Source organism: Lissotriton vulgaris, unplaced genomic scaffold (assembly GCF_964263255.1).
Source record: "Lissotriton vulgaris unplaced genomic scaffold, aLisVul1.2 SCAFFOLD_1397, whole genome shotgun sequence".
NCBI lineage: Eukaryota > Metazoa > Chordata > Amphibia > Caudata > Salamandridae > Lissotriton > Lissotriton vulgaris.
In genome coordinates this window covers 479,785-496,639 of record NW_028245425.1, presented here as the reverse complement: position 1 = coordinate 496,639, position 16,855 = coordinate 479,785, and the positions used below count along the sequence as shown (strand labels likewise).

The window sequence follows — 16,855 nt, the reverse complement described above, 5'->3', positions numbered from 1 at the left end:
ACAGTTCCCAACAGGTATTATGCGGAGACAATTTTGAAAACGTATGCAATATGCATTACAAAGAAAGGAAACCAAGGAGTCAAGAAATTTTCAGAGAAGGTAGTCTTATTCTCGTAAGTGGTAAGAAACTTTCAAAGGTCAATACAGTTAAAGCAGCACTGTACAGAGTGGATCTTGTGACAACCCGGTGACACTTGGTGCAGGTGCTATATACAATCAGTGACAAGTGAGTGTGCAAGTGTTTAAAAACAACAGCAATGGCGACGCATTGATCAAAATTTCAAACATCCGATAATGGCCCCAACAGAGACAAGTAACCATTACTTGAAACACAATTATTAGAATGGGAGCACAAGACGTGAAATGCGTCGTGAGATTCAAGCTGTCTAGTCGACGGCGTTTCGATCCCAGTTGTTCGGGATCCTCATCAGGACGGGGTTGTCGATGAGAACAGTGCTGTGGGTATAAAGGGCAGTTTGAGCGCGTGGTCTGGGGTAGGAGAACGCGCAGGGGAAAGGGGGTGCACGAGTGCTCAGTCCGAACTGATTTGCGAACTAAGAAGTGTCATGAAGTGGGGGGTGAGGGCCGGAACGGGACAAGGGTTAGTGACATAGGGGGTGTCTAGGGTCTTGCAGATTACGGGGTAAAAACCGTTAATGATTGCACAGCCTGGGTCGCCGCATATGGAAGGTGGAAAACTCACACTCAAGCTTTGACAGGATGGCGTGGTTGAAATCCTGGTTATAGACTCAATCGTCCAAGGTTACTGGGGGGTAAATGGTAAACAGAGTCTTAGAGGTGGACCACATATAATAGTCACGACTCGAAACCCTGGTATCAGTAATTACCTGAATGATTCTTCCGTCTGGGCAGCGAGCGGTACTGGCGAGTCCTGCAGGAGGCCGGGAGGGGAGGGGAGAGAAAGGACAAGTACTTAGCGTGAGCCCAAAGTGGCATCAAAAAGTCAGCTACAATCCTAGAGTTACGAGGGCGCTCAAGGCGTGCTCCAGAATGTCCATTACCTGACTGAATCAGGAAGGTTGGCCGTAACGCCATCTCTAACACAACTGCTCCTCAAGTGTACCATTCCTCTGCGCACACAACGTACCCCAGTGTCCTGATTTATGTGTGTTGTGCTCTGTGCACTTTGCACTCTACATGGAATATGCACTTTATTTTCTCAGCTGTACATGTGCTCTGCTTTTCATACACCATCTGCTGTGTGCAGCCAGCGGTACCTGTCTCTGTAATTGATCAATAGGTCTGATATATATCCGAAAGTGTCTCATTATTAATGGTGAGTTTTTGTTTTGTATTGTTGATAAGCGAGTTGGTAAATGGAAGAAAGTGACAATGGGTAGGTAAATAGATGCATGAGTGCAAGGAAGAGATGTAGAGTGCTTGTGATGGGTGAGTGAGTGCATGCATGGATGGATGAGTGGCTTGCTGAATGTAAGCATCCAGGCACTTTCGGGTGTTAGCCAGACAAATTGTCTTTGCCAATGCTTGTTCTAGGCCATGTTGTCCGCCAATAATAAAGCAGATGGCGTGAAATGCTGTCAACCTAATTTCTGACTGGTTCTAACATCCACACTGCAAGTGGATCGGGCCACCCTGGCATCTGGTGAACACTCCTGTTGTAATGTTGGAATCCCCAGTATCAGGATGCCACTTGTAGCATTAATGGCTACCATTACATAATGCCTGATTCCTTGCCTCTGTTAGAATATGTTGGCACATAGAGGCCATCTGGCCTGTTTTGGGTGTTACTCATTTCTGGCTAGTCCTTTCTAGCGGAAACAGGGAGGTAAAGGTACATTCACCCCTTCTTCGCGATTTGCAAAATAAAAGACAAGTAGTTGAGAGCAAATGTGTTTTTTTGTTGATTAACGAGGAAACCTGGTTTTCCAAACATGAAAAACTGTTATTTAAGGGAAATGTTTTGAACAAAAAGAAAGTAAGTGCAATTTCGCATATATTTAAAGCTTGTATTTTAGTGATTAATCGTGTTGAGTTGGGGACACCTATTACTGATGTTAATTATAAGGTGTCAGATGGCACTTAATTGTTGCAGTAGACCCTTTAGCTCCAAGTGTAGGGGGACTTGCATAGTCCCTACCTTTTTTACAGAATTTGCACAAGGGGGTACTAGCAATTAGCCTATTGTTCACTGGTTTAAAAAATGTATTTTTAGGTCGAGCCTGGCCAGTGTATGCGCTGCACTGCGAGGCATGCTGTATTCGAGTGTGGAGTTGAAGCTCCATCCACTCTCTGCCCATAGTTTTTCATTGGCATTTGCCATTGTCCTTTGTAAAACCTGGCTTCCTATTCATTAATAGTCTTGTTAGTCCCTCCGTAGTACTGTCTTGTCTTCATTTGCACCTCCCATGAGGACTGGCCCTTTTACCTCTGTTTCACAGTATGTCTTATTAGGTCTGTAAGCACTATTTTCTTTAATGAGTTTCTCCTACTGCAGGCACAATGTGCTTTTCCTGCACCATTTAGCCTCCCATGCATGCGTTCACTTTCCAAGCAGCCCGGGACAATGGCGACCCCTTCTTTGAAATTAAATAGGCCACGCATAGTTTCAGCTATTGGCATTGTAAATGACAATACCTTTTATTTATGTGTTAATTATTAAAACTGATAAATAGTCTGATTCTCCGCATAGATGAATTACAGGTATTTACCATAACATGCAAAACACTGCCCCACTGTTGCAACCTTAGGCCATACAGGCGTGGAATGAGGAATTATAGACCCCACTGACAGAGAATCAAAGGACCTATTGTTGTGCCCAACTAACGGCCTTATCACCTAATTATAAGTTGCTCTGAAACTTGAAGTATCTACACACATTCTACAGGACCCCCTTTCAATTACACCGCAAGGGGATTAAGGAGGACAACAGCTGCTGGAGATGTGGGGTGGCCCAGGCTACATTTCTGCACATGGCATGGGGTTGTCCACAGTTGTACTTGTTTTGGACTGCCATATTCACTACAATTCATGACATAATTGTCACGCTGGATGACCTGGACCCCTTACTCGGGTTATCAGGTTACGTTAGAGACACACCAGTTGCATGCCGCAAACTACACGCTATGCTCCTATTGTTTGCTAAACGCCGGGTAGCCATGCACTGGGTAGGGAGGAGGCACCTACCTTCAATCAATCAATCAATCAAAGACATTTATAGAGTGCACTACTTACCCGGAGGGTCTCAAGGCGCTTGGGGGGGGGAGGGGGGTGCTGCTACTGCTCGAACAGCCAGGTCTTAAGCTTCTTCCTGAAGGAGAGGTGGTCTTGGGTCAGACGCAGGTCGGGAGGGAGGGAGTTCCAGGTCTTGGCGGCCAGGTAGGAGAAGGACCTTCCTCCTGTTGTTGTTCTTCGGATGCGGGGGACGGCGGCGAGGGCGTGACTGGCTGATCGGAGATGGGGTTTGGGATCGTAGAAGTTGATGCGGTTGTTGAGGTAGCTCGGGCCTTGATCGTGTAGGGCTTTGTGTGCGTGGGTGAGGAGACGGAAGGTGATTCTTTTGTTGACGGGGAGCCAATGCAGGTCTCCCAGATGTCCGGAGATGTGGCTGTGTCGTGGGATGTCGAGAATGAGTCTGGCTGAGGCGTTCTGGATCCGCTGGAGTCTCTTCTGGAGCTTGGCAGTGGTTCCGGCGTAGAGGGCGTTGCCGTAGTCCAGTCGGCTGGTGACGAGGGCCTGGGTGACCGTCTTCCTGGTCTCGGTGGGGATCCACCGGAAGATCTTCCGTAGCATGCGCAGGATGTTGAAGCATGACGAGGAGACGGCGTTGACTTGTCTGGTCATGGTGAGGGAGAAGTCCAAGATGAAGCCCAGGTTGCGTGCGTGGTCTGTCGGTTTGGGTGCGGTGCCCAGGGCGGGGGGCCACCAGGAGTCGTCCCAGGCGGAGGGCGAGGAACCCACGATGAGGACTTCCGTCTTGTCTGAGTTCAGTTTCAGGCGGCTGGTCGTCATCCACTCGGCTACGTCTTTCATCCCTTCGTGGAGGTTGGCTCTGGCGGCGGCGGGGTCGTTGGTCAGGGAGAGGATCAGCTGGGTGTCGTCAGCCCTTGAAAGAGTGGGTCTAGGATGTCACATTTGGACACACGCAATTAACCCGGTTTTGGGAATTGATGCAGTTGGCATCCAGGCCTAGGGGTATATGGAGTCCTTTCTTGGAGTGGACATGTACTCGCTGGGAGGAGGGTGGGGATCTTCAGGAGCTCCTGGGGATTCACAGGTGAGTAATTGACGGCCTAGCGGTGATCGAAATACTAGATTTTGATGTATATTATGTGATGATGTGCACGGTCTAGTAGTTGGGGCCAGAGACAGGAAAGGGGCAGTTAGAGTAGGGACAGGGAACTGATAGGAAGCTAAGAATAAAGCTCCTTAAATATACATAACTGGTGTTTGTCATTATTGCACCTAAAACATGACCTATTATACACTAGATACGCCTTAATAGTAGTAGTAGTAGTACAGATGGGTCTGGCACTGCCTGGTGATTTTTGGGTTTAATGTAAACTATCTTGCAATCTATTGTACTTCTGCTGCATAGTGATTCTTGTGATTCCAAAACTATTTGATTTTTACTCTGTACCTGTGGAATTGTGCATCCGATTTGTTTATAGGCAACATAATCATACTCAACTGGACGGCTAATAAAAGACTGTAAGCAACTGGCTTGTTGTTCGCAATGTTTGTCGTTTATAAAAATGCTAATAAAGAAATTAAAACAAAAATGTTTTCAAACTGATAAATAAAAGGCACTGTCATTTACAATGCCAATAGCTTAAACTCTCACAAATGTGAGAACTATTGCATTGCAAATGCTTGTTTTAGTGATGGGACTACTCATGATTGTGTCAAATAACTCAGGATATAACCATCAAAGAAGGAACTATCTCCACAATGACTGGTGCTAAGGCCGGAGCGGGTCCTTTATTCAAGCATGTATGAGCCTGACACTGTGTGATTTTCATGGTCCTAATAATGCTCCAAATTTTAGAAGGAGTGACTTTGGTTAGTGGAAAGGCGGAAGGAGCATTTAAAAACATTGATGGAGAAAGGAGATATGGTAAAGTTAAAGAATCCTCTAGCGAACTAATACCTTTGTGAATTTAATGTTCACATTTGTACATGCAAACATAAGCATTATATTTATTAATTTAAATCCTAAAATAGGTGTAAGGTCCTTTTACATCACACCCCATCACATAAGGAAACGGCATGTTGGAGGAACAGGGTAACAGATACAGATTAGATGGCAAATTTGTAGTCGAGTCAAGACCATGACTGTGATAAATAACCAATAGTCTTGAGTCTTGGTGTAGGAGAGATTAAGCAGAGTAGTTGGAGTTGCATGGGCAGGTGGGCCTTTAGTTGCTTCTTAAATGGCAGAAGTGGGGGTATTTCTTCAAGGAGGCTGGAAGAGAGTTCCATTCTGAGACAGCGCCTTCGAAGGATTGCTTGCTGTCAATGGATGTCTTGACTTTCCGAACTTCCAAAAGGAGAGTTCTTACTTCTCAGGATTGTACCTCCCTCCCGAGATGGAGAGTAATTCAGCAAGTTTTAGTGGAGTCTGGTTGTGTTGCGTTTTGTGGGCCGTGACACATAGAGTCGGATTCTGGTTAGCCAGTGACGTTCCTGGAGAATAGGCGTGATGAGAACATGGTTTTTAGGTCTTGGCTAGAAGCGAGCAAAGCTCTCTCTCGCCAGAGACCTATAGTTATCGGCTCAGCTTCAGAGGAGGACAGCACCTGGCCACGCGCATTTCTGCCGAAGGAGGCGATTTGCGCCAGCCATGCGCACGCGAACACGCTCGCAGTGGCCAGGTGCTGTCCTCCTTGAAAGCAGCATCCCATAACTCAGAACGCTGCTCGTGCTCACGCCTGCTCCCAGGGTACGCACTCTCTCATCTGTGCGACTTGGTAGAGCAGCTTGTAGTGTTCCTCCCTCTTCTCAAAAGTACACAGGTCGTAGTCTTCTCTTTATGCAGGATGGGCGGATCGCCCGACAAACACTGGTTCTTTTATTTCACCCACGCTCGCCTGCCTCCCTGTTGATATTAAATCACTCAGCACCACCACAGAACCACTCAGCACCACCACAGAATCACTCAGCACCACCACAGAATCACTCCGGGGCACCACAACATCACTATGCGCTACCACAGCATCACTGAATGCCACAGCATCACTCGTCGCCACCACAACATCAATCTGTGCAACCATTCAACACCAACTAGTTCAAATATGTTCTCTCAATGTTTCAAGCTTTATTACAAATGTCACAAAAAGATGTTAATATTTCACTACTGTTCTTGGATTTTCATCACAATAAAATACACTGAACATAATCTTCACGAAAGTTATTTACAAAAGTTTAAGCTATTGCCATTATAAATCATAATAACTTTTATTTAAGTATTAATTATTAAAAAATGAAGACATTGTTATTTGTAATATCAATACATTTAAGTCACGTAAATACAACACATATTGCATTCCAAATGCTATAGGTGTCACATTTGCGAAAGTTAAAACTATTGGCATTGTTAATGACAAAGCTATTAATTTCGCTATTTTCAAAACCAACACATAAATAAAATATTAGTCATTTACAATACCAATAGCTCAAACTTTCCTAATGCGAGACCTATTGCATTGCAAATGTTTGTTCTTGATGTGATAGCAAACAAACTGTAGGGATAGCTTAAAAATGGAACGTGCAGGACACAGATGCCCATAGTGCTCTGAGGCGTCATCTAAGCTGCATGCAGTGGTGTATAAAAAACTCAAAAACATAAATAAATTGTTCATCTGCTTATGGATGCCTTTATTACAGAATGTACATTTTATAACTGCAAGACATATTGCACTATGTAAGTGATGAGGATTTACAGTTAATGTAATCATCTGGAACACATTCATGTAACCACTCAGCTTCAGGTGGGTAATTAGCAGGTCTAGTTTTTTTTTATAAAGTAAATCATCGCGCCGGGAACTGCCACTTTCTGTAATGGATTCCTGGTCCAAGCCTGACTATGGACCATTAAGCAATCCCACAACAGCTATTATGCACCGCGTTGCTGAGCCTTTGTTCTAAGACCATACGTTGGCAACAGTAGTACAGCAGGTGCAGTGGAACCAGGGTCCAGAGAGCTGCCAGGACACCCATTTCCTTCCTTGCACTAGGTCCCATTACACACTGGTTGTGATACTGTGTGAACCTCTAAACTGAAGGCCAATTGGAGCCCTCAGTGCATAGCAGGAAGGATCCTTGCAACAGTACTGCAGGTAACACTTCAAGGATAAAGATACTGTATTTATAAAATATTGTGAACCTCTGTGTACATGCCATTTATTACCCAATTTTTTTTCTGAATGTAGGAGAATGTCATCTTTCTTGTACATACCCTACACCATTTTCAGTCCTGTGTATTATTTGTATTTCATTTTGCCATCATTGGCTTCATGATTAGCTGCCCTTCCTTATCCTCCATGCTTGTAGCACATTTACCCCACTACAAAATTGTATAATCCGAGTCTTCTTTTTTGCTGCCCCAATATGGGCAGGTCACCTTTTGCTTTCGATGTTCTACTAGAGATATTTTTTCTCTCAGTATTATTAGAAAGAACTGGTAGGACATCTATGTAAAATTGTAATTGTAAAAATGTCCTATGTGTAAAAAACATGGTAAAAATATTGTATTTTTTAAATAATGTAGAGCTATATTGAAATTGACATAAATAGCCCAATTCACAAAGGTAAACTCAGACATGAAGTCTAAGTTTACCTTTGTGAATCGGGCCCAGAGGGCGCTAATACTAACAGCAAAGCCTTATGTTTCTCTGTATTACACCGGTGGTCGCTCTTTTAAATTACTTGCGCCTCAGTTGTGGAATAAACTGCCTGTGTCCCTGCGCAGCACTCCTAACCTGTTGGCTTTTAGGAAGGGGCTCAAAACCTGGCTTTTTACCTCTTAGTTTCTGGTCCTATTAGGTTTTCCTTTCTCTTTGTCTTTTATTTCCTTTCCCTGTTGTGTTATGAGATTAGTGTGCAATTCAAAGCGTCGGGACACTCTTTCGAGTAGCCGCACGCTATATAAAACCCCGGTATAACATAACATAACATAACATAACATAACATAACATAACATATTACTTTTTCCCAATAAAAATAAAACTTTTGAATCATTAGCTTAACAGAAATGACCATTCTTTCTGTTCCCATGCAGGTCCTCCCGCTGAGACCCTGGAGCCCACTAGGCCTTTGCCAACGCTTCCCGCCCGCAGAATCCATTCCACTTCAGAAAGGAAGCATGAAAGGCAGCCACGCCCACCACGGCAACCGTTAGGGGACAAGCCGTCATCGCCAGGGAGCAAGCCAAATATCTGCGATGGCAACTTCAACACAGTTGCCCTATTTAGGGGTGAAATGTTTGTTTTTAAGGTAAGGAAGATGCGTTCTGAGTCAAGCTCTCTTGGAGTTGCCCAATGATAACATTGGAATGCATTGTAATCGATAGTCCTCTCATTATTGTTCAGTCACCCTGCCACGTATAGACCGTGCTGGAGGAGCAGTGCTCTAAATGTTTAGCTGTCAACTCTAGAACATACAGATCTGAGGGGGGGGGGGGAGGGGGGGGAATCTCAAATTTCTAAACTTAAAAAGCAGTGGGCCACAGGGTGAATAGGTGAGATGGCCAAGGTCTGGGATGGACTGTTCCAGTGAGGAGCTGGGGCAGTACTGATTTGCATTAAATAGGCCTCTGGGGCTGATTTAGAGTTTGGTGGACTGCGAACAGAGTACCCTATCTGTCAAACTCATGGGTCACCTGCCTGATTTTAGGCAGGACGAACTGCAAGTTTTACGCGGACAGAGTAAAATGTAATCTGTGGCTATGAATAGCCCGAACGCCTGACAGAGTGGGGGCCGTTAGAGGTAAGCTACTGGCTGCCCACCTTATTACCTTATTTAAAGTAGACAGTCGGGGGGGGTCGTTTTTTTAACTGTCTGTTAATAGCAGGTATATCCTGAAGGTTATGTACAGTAAAAAAAACATTTTCTCCTCACCACTGGTGATAACTCCCATGGTGTGGGTGTCATTATTTGTTATTTTTCAAAAACAAACTTCTGCATTGAGTTTGTTTTTCAAAAATAAAAAACTTTGGAAAAGTTTGATGGCTTGCAGTCATGTTTGATGGAGACGTCCGTCAAACATTTACTTCACTGGCAAAAACTGCCATGACAGCAGTTCCTGCCAATGCATACAGATGCCTGCAGGCCGGCAGGAATCTTTACATTTTGCAGGCGGAGCAAAAGTAGGATGGTTGGCGCAAAATACTCTGCCATCCTTTCTGTTTTTACTTCATCCACCAAACCCTATATCAGGCCATCCCTCTGGAGTAGCAAAGTGAGTGAAAAATGATGATTTGGAATGATACCTCAAGCGATTTCCAGTGGTTAGATTAAGTGCAAGTATTCGTCCCATCAACTGGTGGGCATTTGATTGCCAGTAGTATGCCTAAAAACCTAAGAGTGGCACAGCATTTCAAGCTTACTACTGCCAATGTTAGTGAATTCCAAAAAGTAATACATTTGCATCCATTCAAGGAATAGTTATATGGGTGCAGATACTATATATATTTAAGTTTGTGGTCAAAAATGAACAAGTCAAAACCTCTTAGTTAAATCAGATCAATGTGAAAAACACTCAAATTTAGCAGACCCGACTAAGGGCCCAAGCCCCAACTACCAACCCAAGAGTGCTTTTATTTGTGAGTTGCCACACCCCAAATACCTCTCCCCATTGAAGCTACAACTCTGCCTCCCCAGCCTTTCAAAGCTCCTGGCAAATCACCTTATGTCCTAGTACAACAAGTCACACACTTGCAAACATAGAGCTTAAAATTGTTTTTCATACTATTAAGCACTATGTAAAGTTTAAACTGAATGTATGGGACAGACCACAGATGAAGGAAAGGAGGGTCAGTCCACAAGTTAAGCTAAGTAAAGCAGGACAGAAGCGACTCTAAATTATCTGACAACAGTAAAAATATGTTGTTTCCTAGATACTTCTAATCCCAGCTTGCCCGCTCTATTCTAGGCATAGCACCCTATCCAAAAATGCCAGCATTCCCTTGTCTACAAAACCTGGAAATAGGCTGAATACTGGTACTGGTACTAAAGAAATCAAAAGTACAATTTATGGACTATCTATCCTGGAGCTATTTTATCACTATAGGTATTTGAAATATTTAATACTCCGTAGTCCTCTCAGTGCTACGGAAGCAGGCGCAGGTGCCTATGTGGCCACTTTAGTAAGGCACATGCCAGACATATAGAGATCCAGCTCATTACAAAATGGGAATTTCATCGTTTGAACTGAATCATGGCCCCATGCAAATGAGGGAACACCTAGGCACATGCACCTGTGCTATATTACAGGTGCAGTTGCACAGGCAAACAGTCCTTCATTGGTTGTTTTAACAGTAGGCCACAAAGCAGCGGGGTGCACAGTTAGTGTTCTCTCCATCCCGGGTACCTTGTGGAATTGTTAACTGATAGTTCAAAATTCCCCAGGAAATCCAACGACACAGGATGCTGTCACTTCTGGGGAGGTTCATAGTTCTTCAAAAGGTCAGGAGTAGCACAGCAAGTGTATCTAAAGGCATACTCTAACTACGGCCTGACAAGAAGGCTTACACAAGGGTGGTTGTTGACTGGCATTGTACAAGTCCTAGTGGAATTTTCAAGATCTACATTCCCGGATCAAGGTGTCTTCTCACCAAGAACATTTTGATCTAGAGTCTTGAGTTTCTCTGCCGTGCTGTCTCCGGCACATGCACTAACTTCGAGAGTTACGGCATGTGCTGGACCCAGAGCTCCAGTTTGGGTACGCCTCATCCAGTGAGGATGTACACTTGGTCGAAGCATTGCTGTGCATCATCCTCTGTAATAGGTCCCTGGTGCAATGTGCCTGCTGGCATAATATATGCATGTATACTTTATCATATCAAGGGTTGCAATTTCTGCACATGAAATCACAGGATTGGTTTTCTCAGCTAGCACCTCATGTTAGTGTACATCTTGTTTTTTAGGATCGATGGTTTTGGCGTCTCCGGAATAACAAAGTCCAAGAAGGATACCCCATGCAGATTGAGCAGTTTTGGAAAGGCCTCCCTACAAAAATTGATGCCGCATATGAGAGATCGGATGGCAAATTTGTATTTTTCAAAGGTACATTTTGACTTAATATCTAGTTTGGCATGAACGAGTTGTACTTTAAGAGATTGGCATATTCCTATCAAAATACAGCAATTACCATCACAACAAAAGATGTTGTCCCCCCCCCACACATTTTGTGCCCCCTGTATGCATCTACATGGCGTGAGGCTCCTCCCTCACCACCACATTTTTCATGGCAGTCGCAACGGCATGAAAAGTTTGGTGAGGAGGAACCTCGCAATATGCTTGGCGGGCGGTAGCGGCCCCGCCAAGCATATTGCAGCCACAGGACTGCTGCGCAACTGCCAGGAAATGGCGGCTTCGTAGCAGTTGAGGAGGTCTCAGTGTGGCCTGAACGCCCTAGTCGTAATACGGTGGTTGAGAGACTGCCACTGTGAGTCTGGTGGTCCGGGAAACCGACAGACTCATAATAAGGCCCAAACAGATATTCAGGTCGTTCTACAGCACACCATAGTCTAACATACCCATGACTAATACAACACAGGGCAGTACTTGTCACCAGAATGAAGTTATACTGGTTACCTATGTATGTGCCCAGAAGGCTTTCTGACAGGAGCACACAATGTTGAATAAAACATTAAATTAATTAAATGCCTTCACGAGAAATACCTATGATGACACATAGTCTTCCATTTGCTCTCTGAAGTGGGGTCCTGTAATGAAGCCTCTGGATTTTTTCCATAGAGCAGTTCGCCTATACAATATACATATAGACACACATTGTGCTGTGTTTGTCTTTTTCTGGTTGCTAATAAAAGCGCCGGGACACTCTATCGGAGTAGCCGTGCGCTATAGAAGACCAATTTAACATAACATAACATAGAGCATATTAGAAGAACCACATTAACACTGAGCCTAACATTAATAATCCTAATAATATCATAAGCGTGTATAGTATTCCATGCCAAAGTCCTCTGACTTTGCAGCACTGTAATAACTGCTGACATAATTAATCAGCTTAACACAACTTAATTTATCGACTTCGGAAGGACAAAGGGCTCAAATGGAGCAGTCAGGATTTTAACCTGTGCCTGCATTTAACACTGACTTCTCTACAGCAAGCCCTTAAATCGCTGGGCTATTGAAGCACCTAGTAGCTGAACATCATTTGCTTCCCCCCCTAAAAAGGATCGATAACTTTATTTTTGGATCAACAATACTCATTTGTTTCTTATTACTCTGTATGGTATTTCACCAATGACGACTCTGTAGGCAGCTTTTCTATTTTTCTAAATGCCTCTGCAAATTGAGAGCAATTTCACTTTATGTGAAAACTGACTTCGACTTTAGGTCACATATGGATGTGCTTGGGATCCCCATCTACTAAGATGTTACAGTAAAGCAGGGCCTGAGCAAAAACAGTTATTTAAAGTAGTATGAAGAGTCGAAAACTATTAATTAAAAGTGGAAACTCTGGGTGTAGGCGGCCCTTTGCGAACGCCCCCTGGTGGGGATTGAGACAATAACCAAATAGAGAGCTGGAGTGGACTGGTGTGCTGTTTGCAATGAGGGGATGCATTCCGAAAAATGCACAAATATGGGACAAATGGCGGGGCCCCTATGGACTGGGGTAGGCTGTCTAGCTCTGTATTCGCTGTATAGTATGTCCAAACATGATATGCTGTGTACTGACGGTAATGTGGGGAATGTTTCCTCATGTTGCGTGAAAAACAATAACATTTGGTGTAAAAAAATTGTGTGGGTCCCGGATGAGTCGTGCACTTCAGGAATGGTTGTCAATAATTACAATTGCCCAAAACCACCAGACATGAACACAAATTTGTATTAATATATCAATACATTTCTCAAACATTGTAAGGGTAGGATTGAGACAGGTATAGGAATCTAGGTATGTGTGTATTTTATTGAAAATCCAAGTCAATTAACTCTGTGCTTCTCTTTGCCTACTATGTAGGACTAACTGATTTGAATCATTTTACCAGATCTGAGATCAAATACACTATATATCTTTTTAATGCCTTCTAGGAGACAAGTACTGGGTCTTTAAAGAAGTGACAGCAGAGCCAGGCTACCCACATAGCCTAGTGGAGCTGGGAAGTTGTCTTCCACGAGAAGGTATTGACACAGCTTTACGCTGGGAACTAGCAGGAAAAACCTACTTTTTCAAGGGAGACCGATACTGGAGGTACAATGAAGACAAGAGAGCAGCAGATCCTGGATATCCAAAACCCATCTCTATATGGAAAGGAATCCCTCCATCTCCTCAAGGAGCTTTTGTGAGCAAAGAAGGCTGTAAGTAGAAAAATATTTTTTTATGTGATCATAAAGCACATTTATAACTCACCAAAGATATAATCAAGCATTTGTTAATTTACATGGACACACTTCTATAAAGATAACCCCAGAATATAGGTTGTAGATTGGAAGTGGTTCCAAAGGGATCTAGAATAACCAGTCATTTAGATAAACACATCCACCATTGACTAGTGGTGACTGGGGACCTTTGGGACGGTGGCTGGAATATCCAGTGATTGAGCCGGACTTCTCCTCTGTGGGTTAGGGGGTTCACTCACTCTTGCTACAATCAGTCATATTCTCCCTCTCATTCTCATTTATTTACTCTAATTTGCACTTGCTCTACTTTTATTTACTCTGACTCACGCAGTCTCATTGATTTTAAGTTTGACCCACTTGGTTTCACTCAATCTCACTTACTCTCACTCAATTTCATTCATTTTGATTCGCTCAGTCTCACTCTGACTCACTCAGTCTCACTCATTCTTACTCAGTCTCACCATGATTTACTTATTCTTACTTAATCTCATTCAGTCTCACCTACTCCCCCTCTGACTGACTCGTTCTGCTTGATTCACTCAGACCCACTAATTATGATTACCTCTGTCTCACTCTGACTCACGTAGTCTCACTTATTCAGTCTCAGTCATTCTCACGCAGTCTCTTTCTGACTCACTTTTTCTCATTGATGCACTCAAATACACTCATTCTGATTCACACAATATCACTCTGACTCTCACTCAATCTTACTTATTGCCATTCACTGTGTCTCTCACTTTGACTCACTCATTCTCACTCTCACTTTCTCAATCTCACTCACTAAATGTCACTCAAACTCGCCCAGTCTCACTGAGTCTTACTCAGGTTCACTCATTCTCACTCAGTCTGACTTAATCAGTTTCCCTCATTCTCACTCTTATTCACTGTCTCACTCATTCTCACTCTCTAAGACTCACTCACGCTGTGACTCACTCAGTCTCACACACAGTTACACTCAGTTACACTCACTGTCATTCTCCCTCACTTTCATTTATGCACACTCATACTCACTCTTCCTATCACTCATTATTACTTATGTCTTCACTTACAATCTCTGACTTTAACTCACACACACAGACACACAGACTTTCTATACATACACACACTCTCCCACAGACACATTCGTACGCATATACACAGAGCATTTAAAATCTTTTTTACTTATTTTGCTGCCTGCATGGGCTCTGTTTGGACCCCTCCTTTTTGCTTCGAGCGCTGGACCATGATGAACCTGAAACCTTGAAACTGTGCAGTCATAGATTTGAGGTATCGGTGACTGACTGATTGGCATGTAGTCAAAAGCACCACAGGGCTTAAGCCTGCAGCAACTGTAGCTAACTATAACTGTGATTCTTTAGCGTCACATATGGGGGAGGCACTGAGGCATGCCAGGACCTTGAGCTCAAGACTGGGGAGTTCCCCAGCCCTGGATATTCTCTCTGATGGCAGGTGTAGGCACCTTTGTGCACTGGCACCAACCATCAGACAGTGTTACAGCAAGGTGCCTCTGGCAGTTGCTTGTATACATTTTTGCTACTATAACAAGAGTGAATAATAGGTTTTATTCACTTTTATAACACAAGTGAAAAAGACACCAGAAAACAGGGAGGGCATAGTCTTTAAAGGACATCCGGCACCTGCATTTGATAGAGAGTAATATACAGCGCCTACCTGTTGCTTCTTTAGACAGCCTAAAACTGAGGTGGTCGTGTGGCTCCTCTTCAGGGAGAAAACAAACATATAGGCATCAAAGAAGTGGAACACTGAGGCAAAGGCATATATTCCATGCACTGCAACAATTAAGTGTCTCATTCTGTTCTGCTTTAAACTAAGAACAATAGGCAGCTAAACATAAAAATAGCACCTGCTACAAAGTCAGGTAGGATTTGTAGGCATCTATAGGAACAAATGCTTCTTATATAGAGTGCTGATAATTATAAGCCTATGCCAACTCAAAATAATAGGCATCTGTAGTTACTTGCTATATACTGACTGTGTAGAAGGTTGGAACTAGTGTGTTTCTCATTTTGCTTGATGTCCTGATCTCCGTGGACCAAAACGTACCCATTGTCTTGCCTTCCTCTAAATCTCAAACATTTCTTTATAACACATCATGGATTTCTTTGATTGCAAAGGTGAAAGCTTTCACTTTGACCCGGCATCAACCCACCCGCTGAATGGAATTACACCTATTTTGGCAGAAAGCTAGATCTTGGTCCTCAAAGAGGACTTTTTGTTATTTGGTGTAACTCTGTTCAGTAGTTTTGGAGTTACTGAAGGAAAAAGAACTGTGTATATCTAGGGATGCAAATCCTTTGTGGCTCCACTTACGGGGTAGCCACAGACCCAGGTCAAAAGCAAGGAACTGATTGGCTGGCCACAACCTTACAGGAAAGTTATGGATACATTTTCTTTGTCGTTTGGCCCAGTAAAGGAAGAATAAAGTGTGAAAATACATAAGGGGTCACAATACAGGTATCCTGACCCTATAGGACACATGGAGGAGCCCTCATAGCCAAGAAATTGACCTTTTTATTTTGTGACTGATTCATGTCCTTCAGCATGTCTCCCAGTGAAACTACACGATGGATCCGCGGATCGGAAGCACAATGAGAAAAATATGAATGTATGATGTTACATCGCGGTCTTCACACCGCGATACATTTACAACGCAAGTCGTTACAACGACTTGCGGTGGAGGACCTTGGACTTAGGAATAGTATGATTTACTATTCCAACTCCAGCTGACATTACAGTAGGGAAGGTGTTTGAATTGTAAATCATACTATTCCTTAGTGTATAGTGCCATCCAGCGCAAGTCGTTGTTACAACTTGCGTTGTATTGGCCACGTTGTAAACGTATTGCGGTGTAAAGACTGCATTGTAACGGATGTCTCCCGTAAAATATATACCGTCTCACACACCGAATCCCTGCCGCGCACGGCCAAAGGCCGTGTACAGCATGGGGTTGGGTGCATGTGGGTGTTGTTGAGTGCATGCAGGGAGCCTGGCTGCAGATCAGACCCTGTGGCCAACCCCTTCCACGTACTGCTGAATAAACTATCACTTGTGCCGTTAGGTAACTTTAGGCCATGAATTAGAGCTCCTTAACATAAGTTTAACTATAACTGCTGAATTTCTATGGTTTTGTGAGGGTAAAACAAGAACCTAACTATAACGTCCCTGTAACCTTTGTTGTTTTCAGCGCATATATATTCACTGAAAAAAGCAAGGGTTACAGGGACGTTATAGTTACATAAACTATAATATATATCTAAAATATAATATA

The 16,855-nt window shown here is 43.5% G+C and overlaps 1 protein-coding gene across 1 annotated transcript in view; it reads left to right on the top strand.

Annotated features, from left to right (window-relative positions):
- Nucleotides 1–16,855, top strand: part of MMP24 (matrix metallopeptidase 24) — a gene marked incomplete at its 5' end in the record, with an annotated part of 172,809 nt that overhangs the window by 137,210 nt on the left and 18,744 nt on the right. Inside the window, 3 exons of the mRNA XM_086949070.1 lie at nt 8,258–8,472; nt 11,124–11,262; nt 13,258–13,524. Coding sequence (XP_086805196.1) covers nt 8,258–8,472; nt 11,124–11,262; nt 13,258–13,524 — 621 coding nt within the window. The remainder of the gene's footprint in view (nt 1–8,257; nt 8,473–11,123; nt 11,263–13,257; nt 13,525–16,855) is intronic.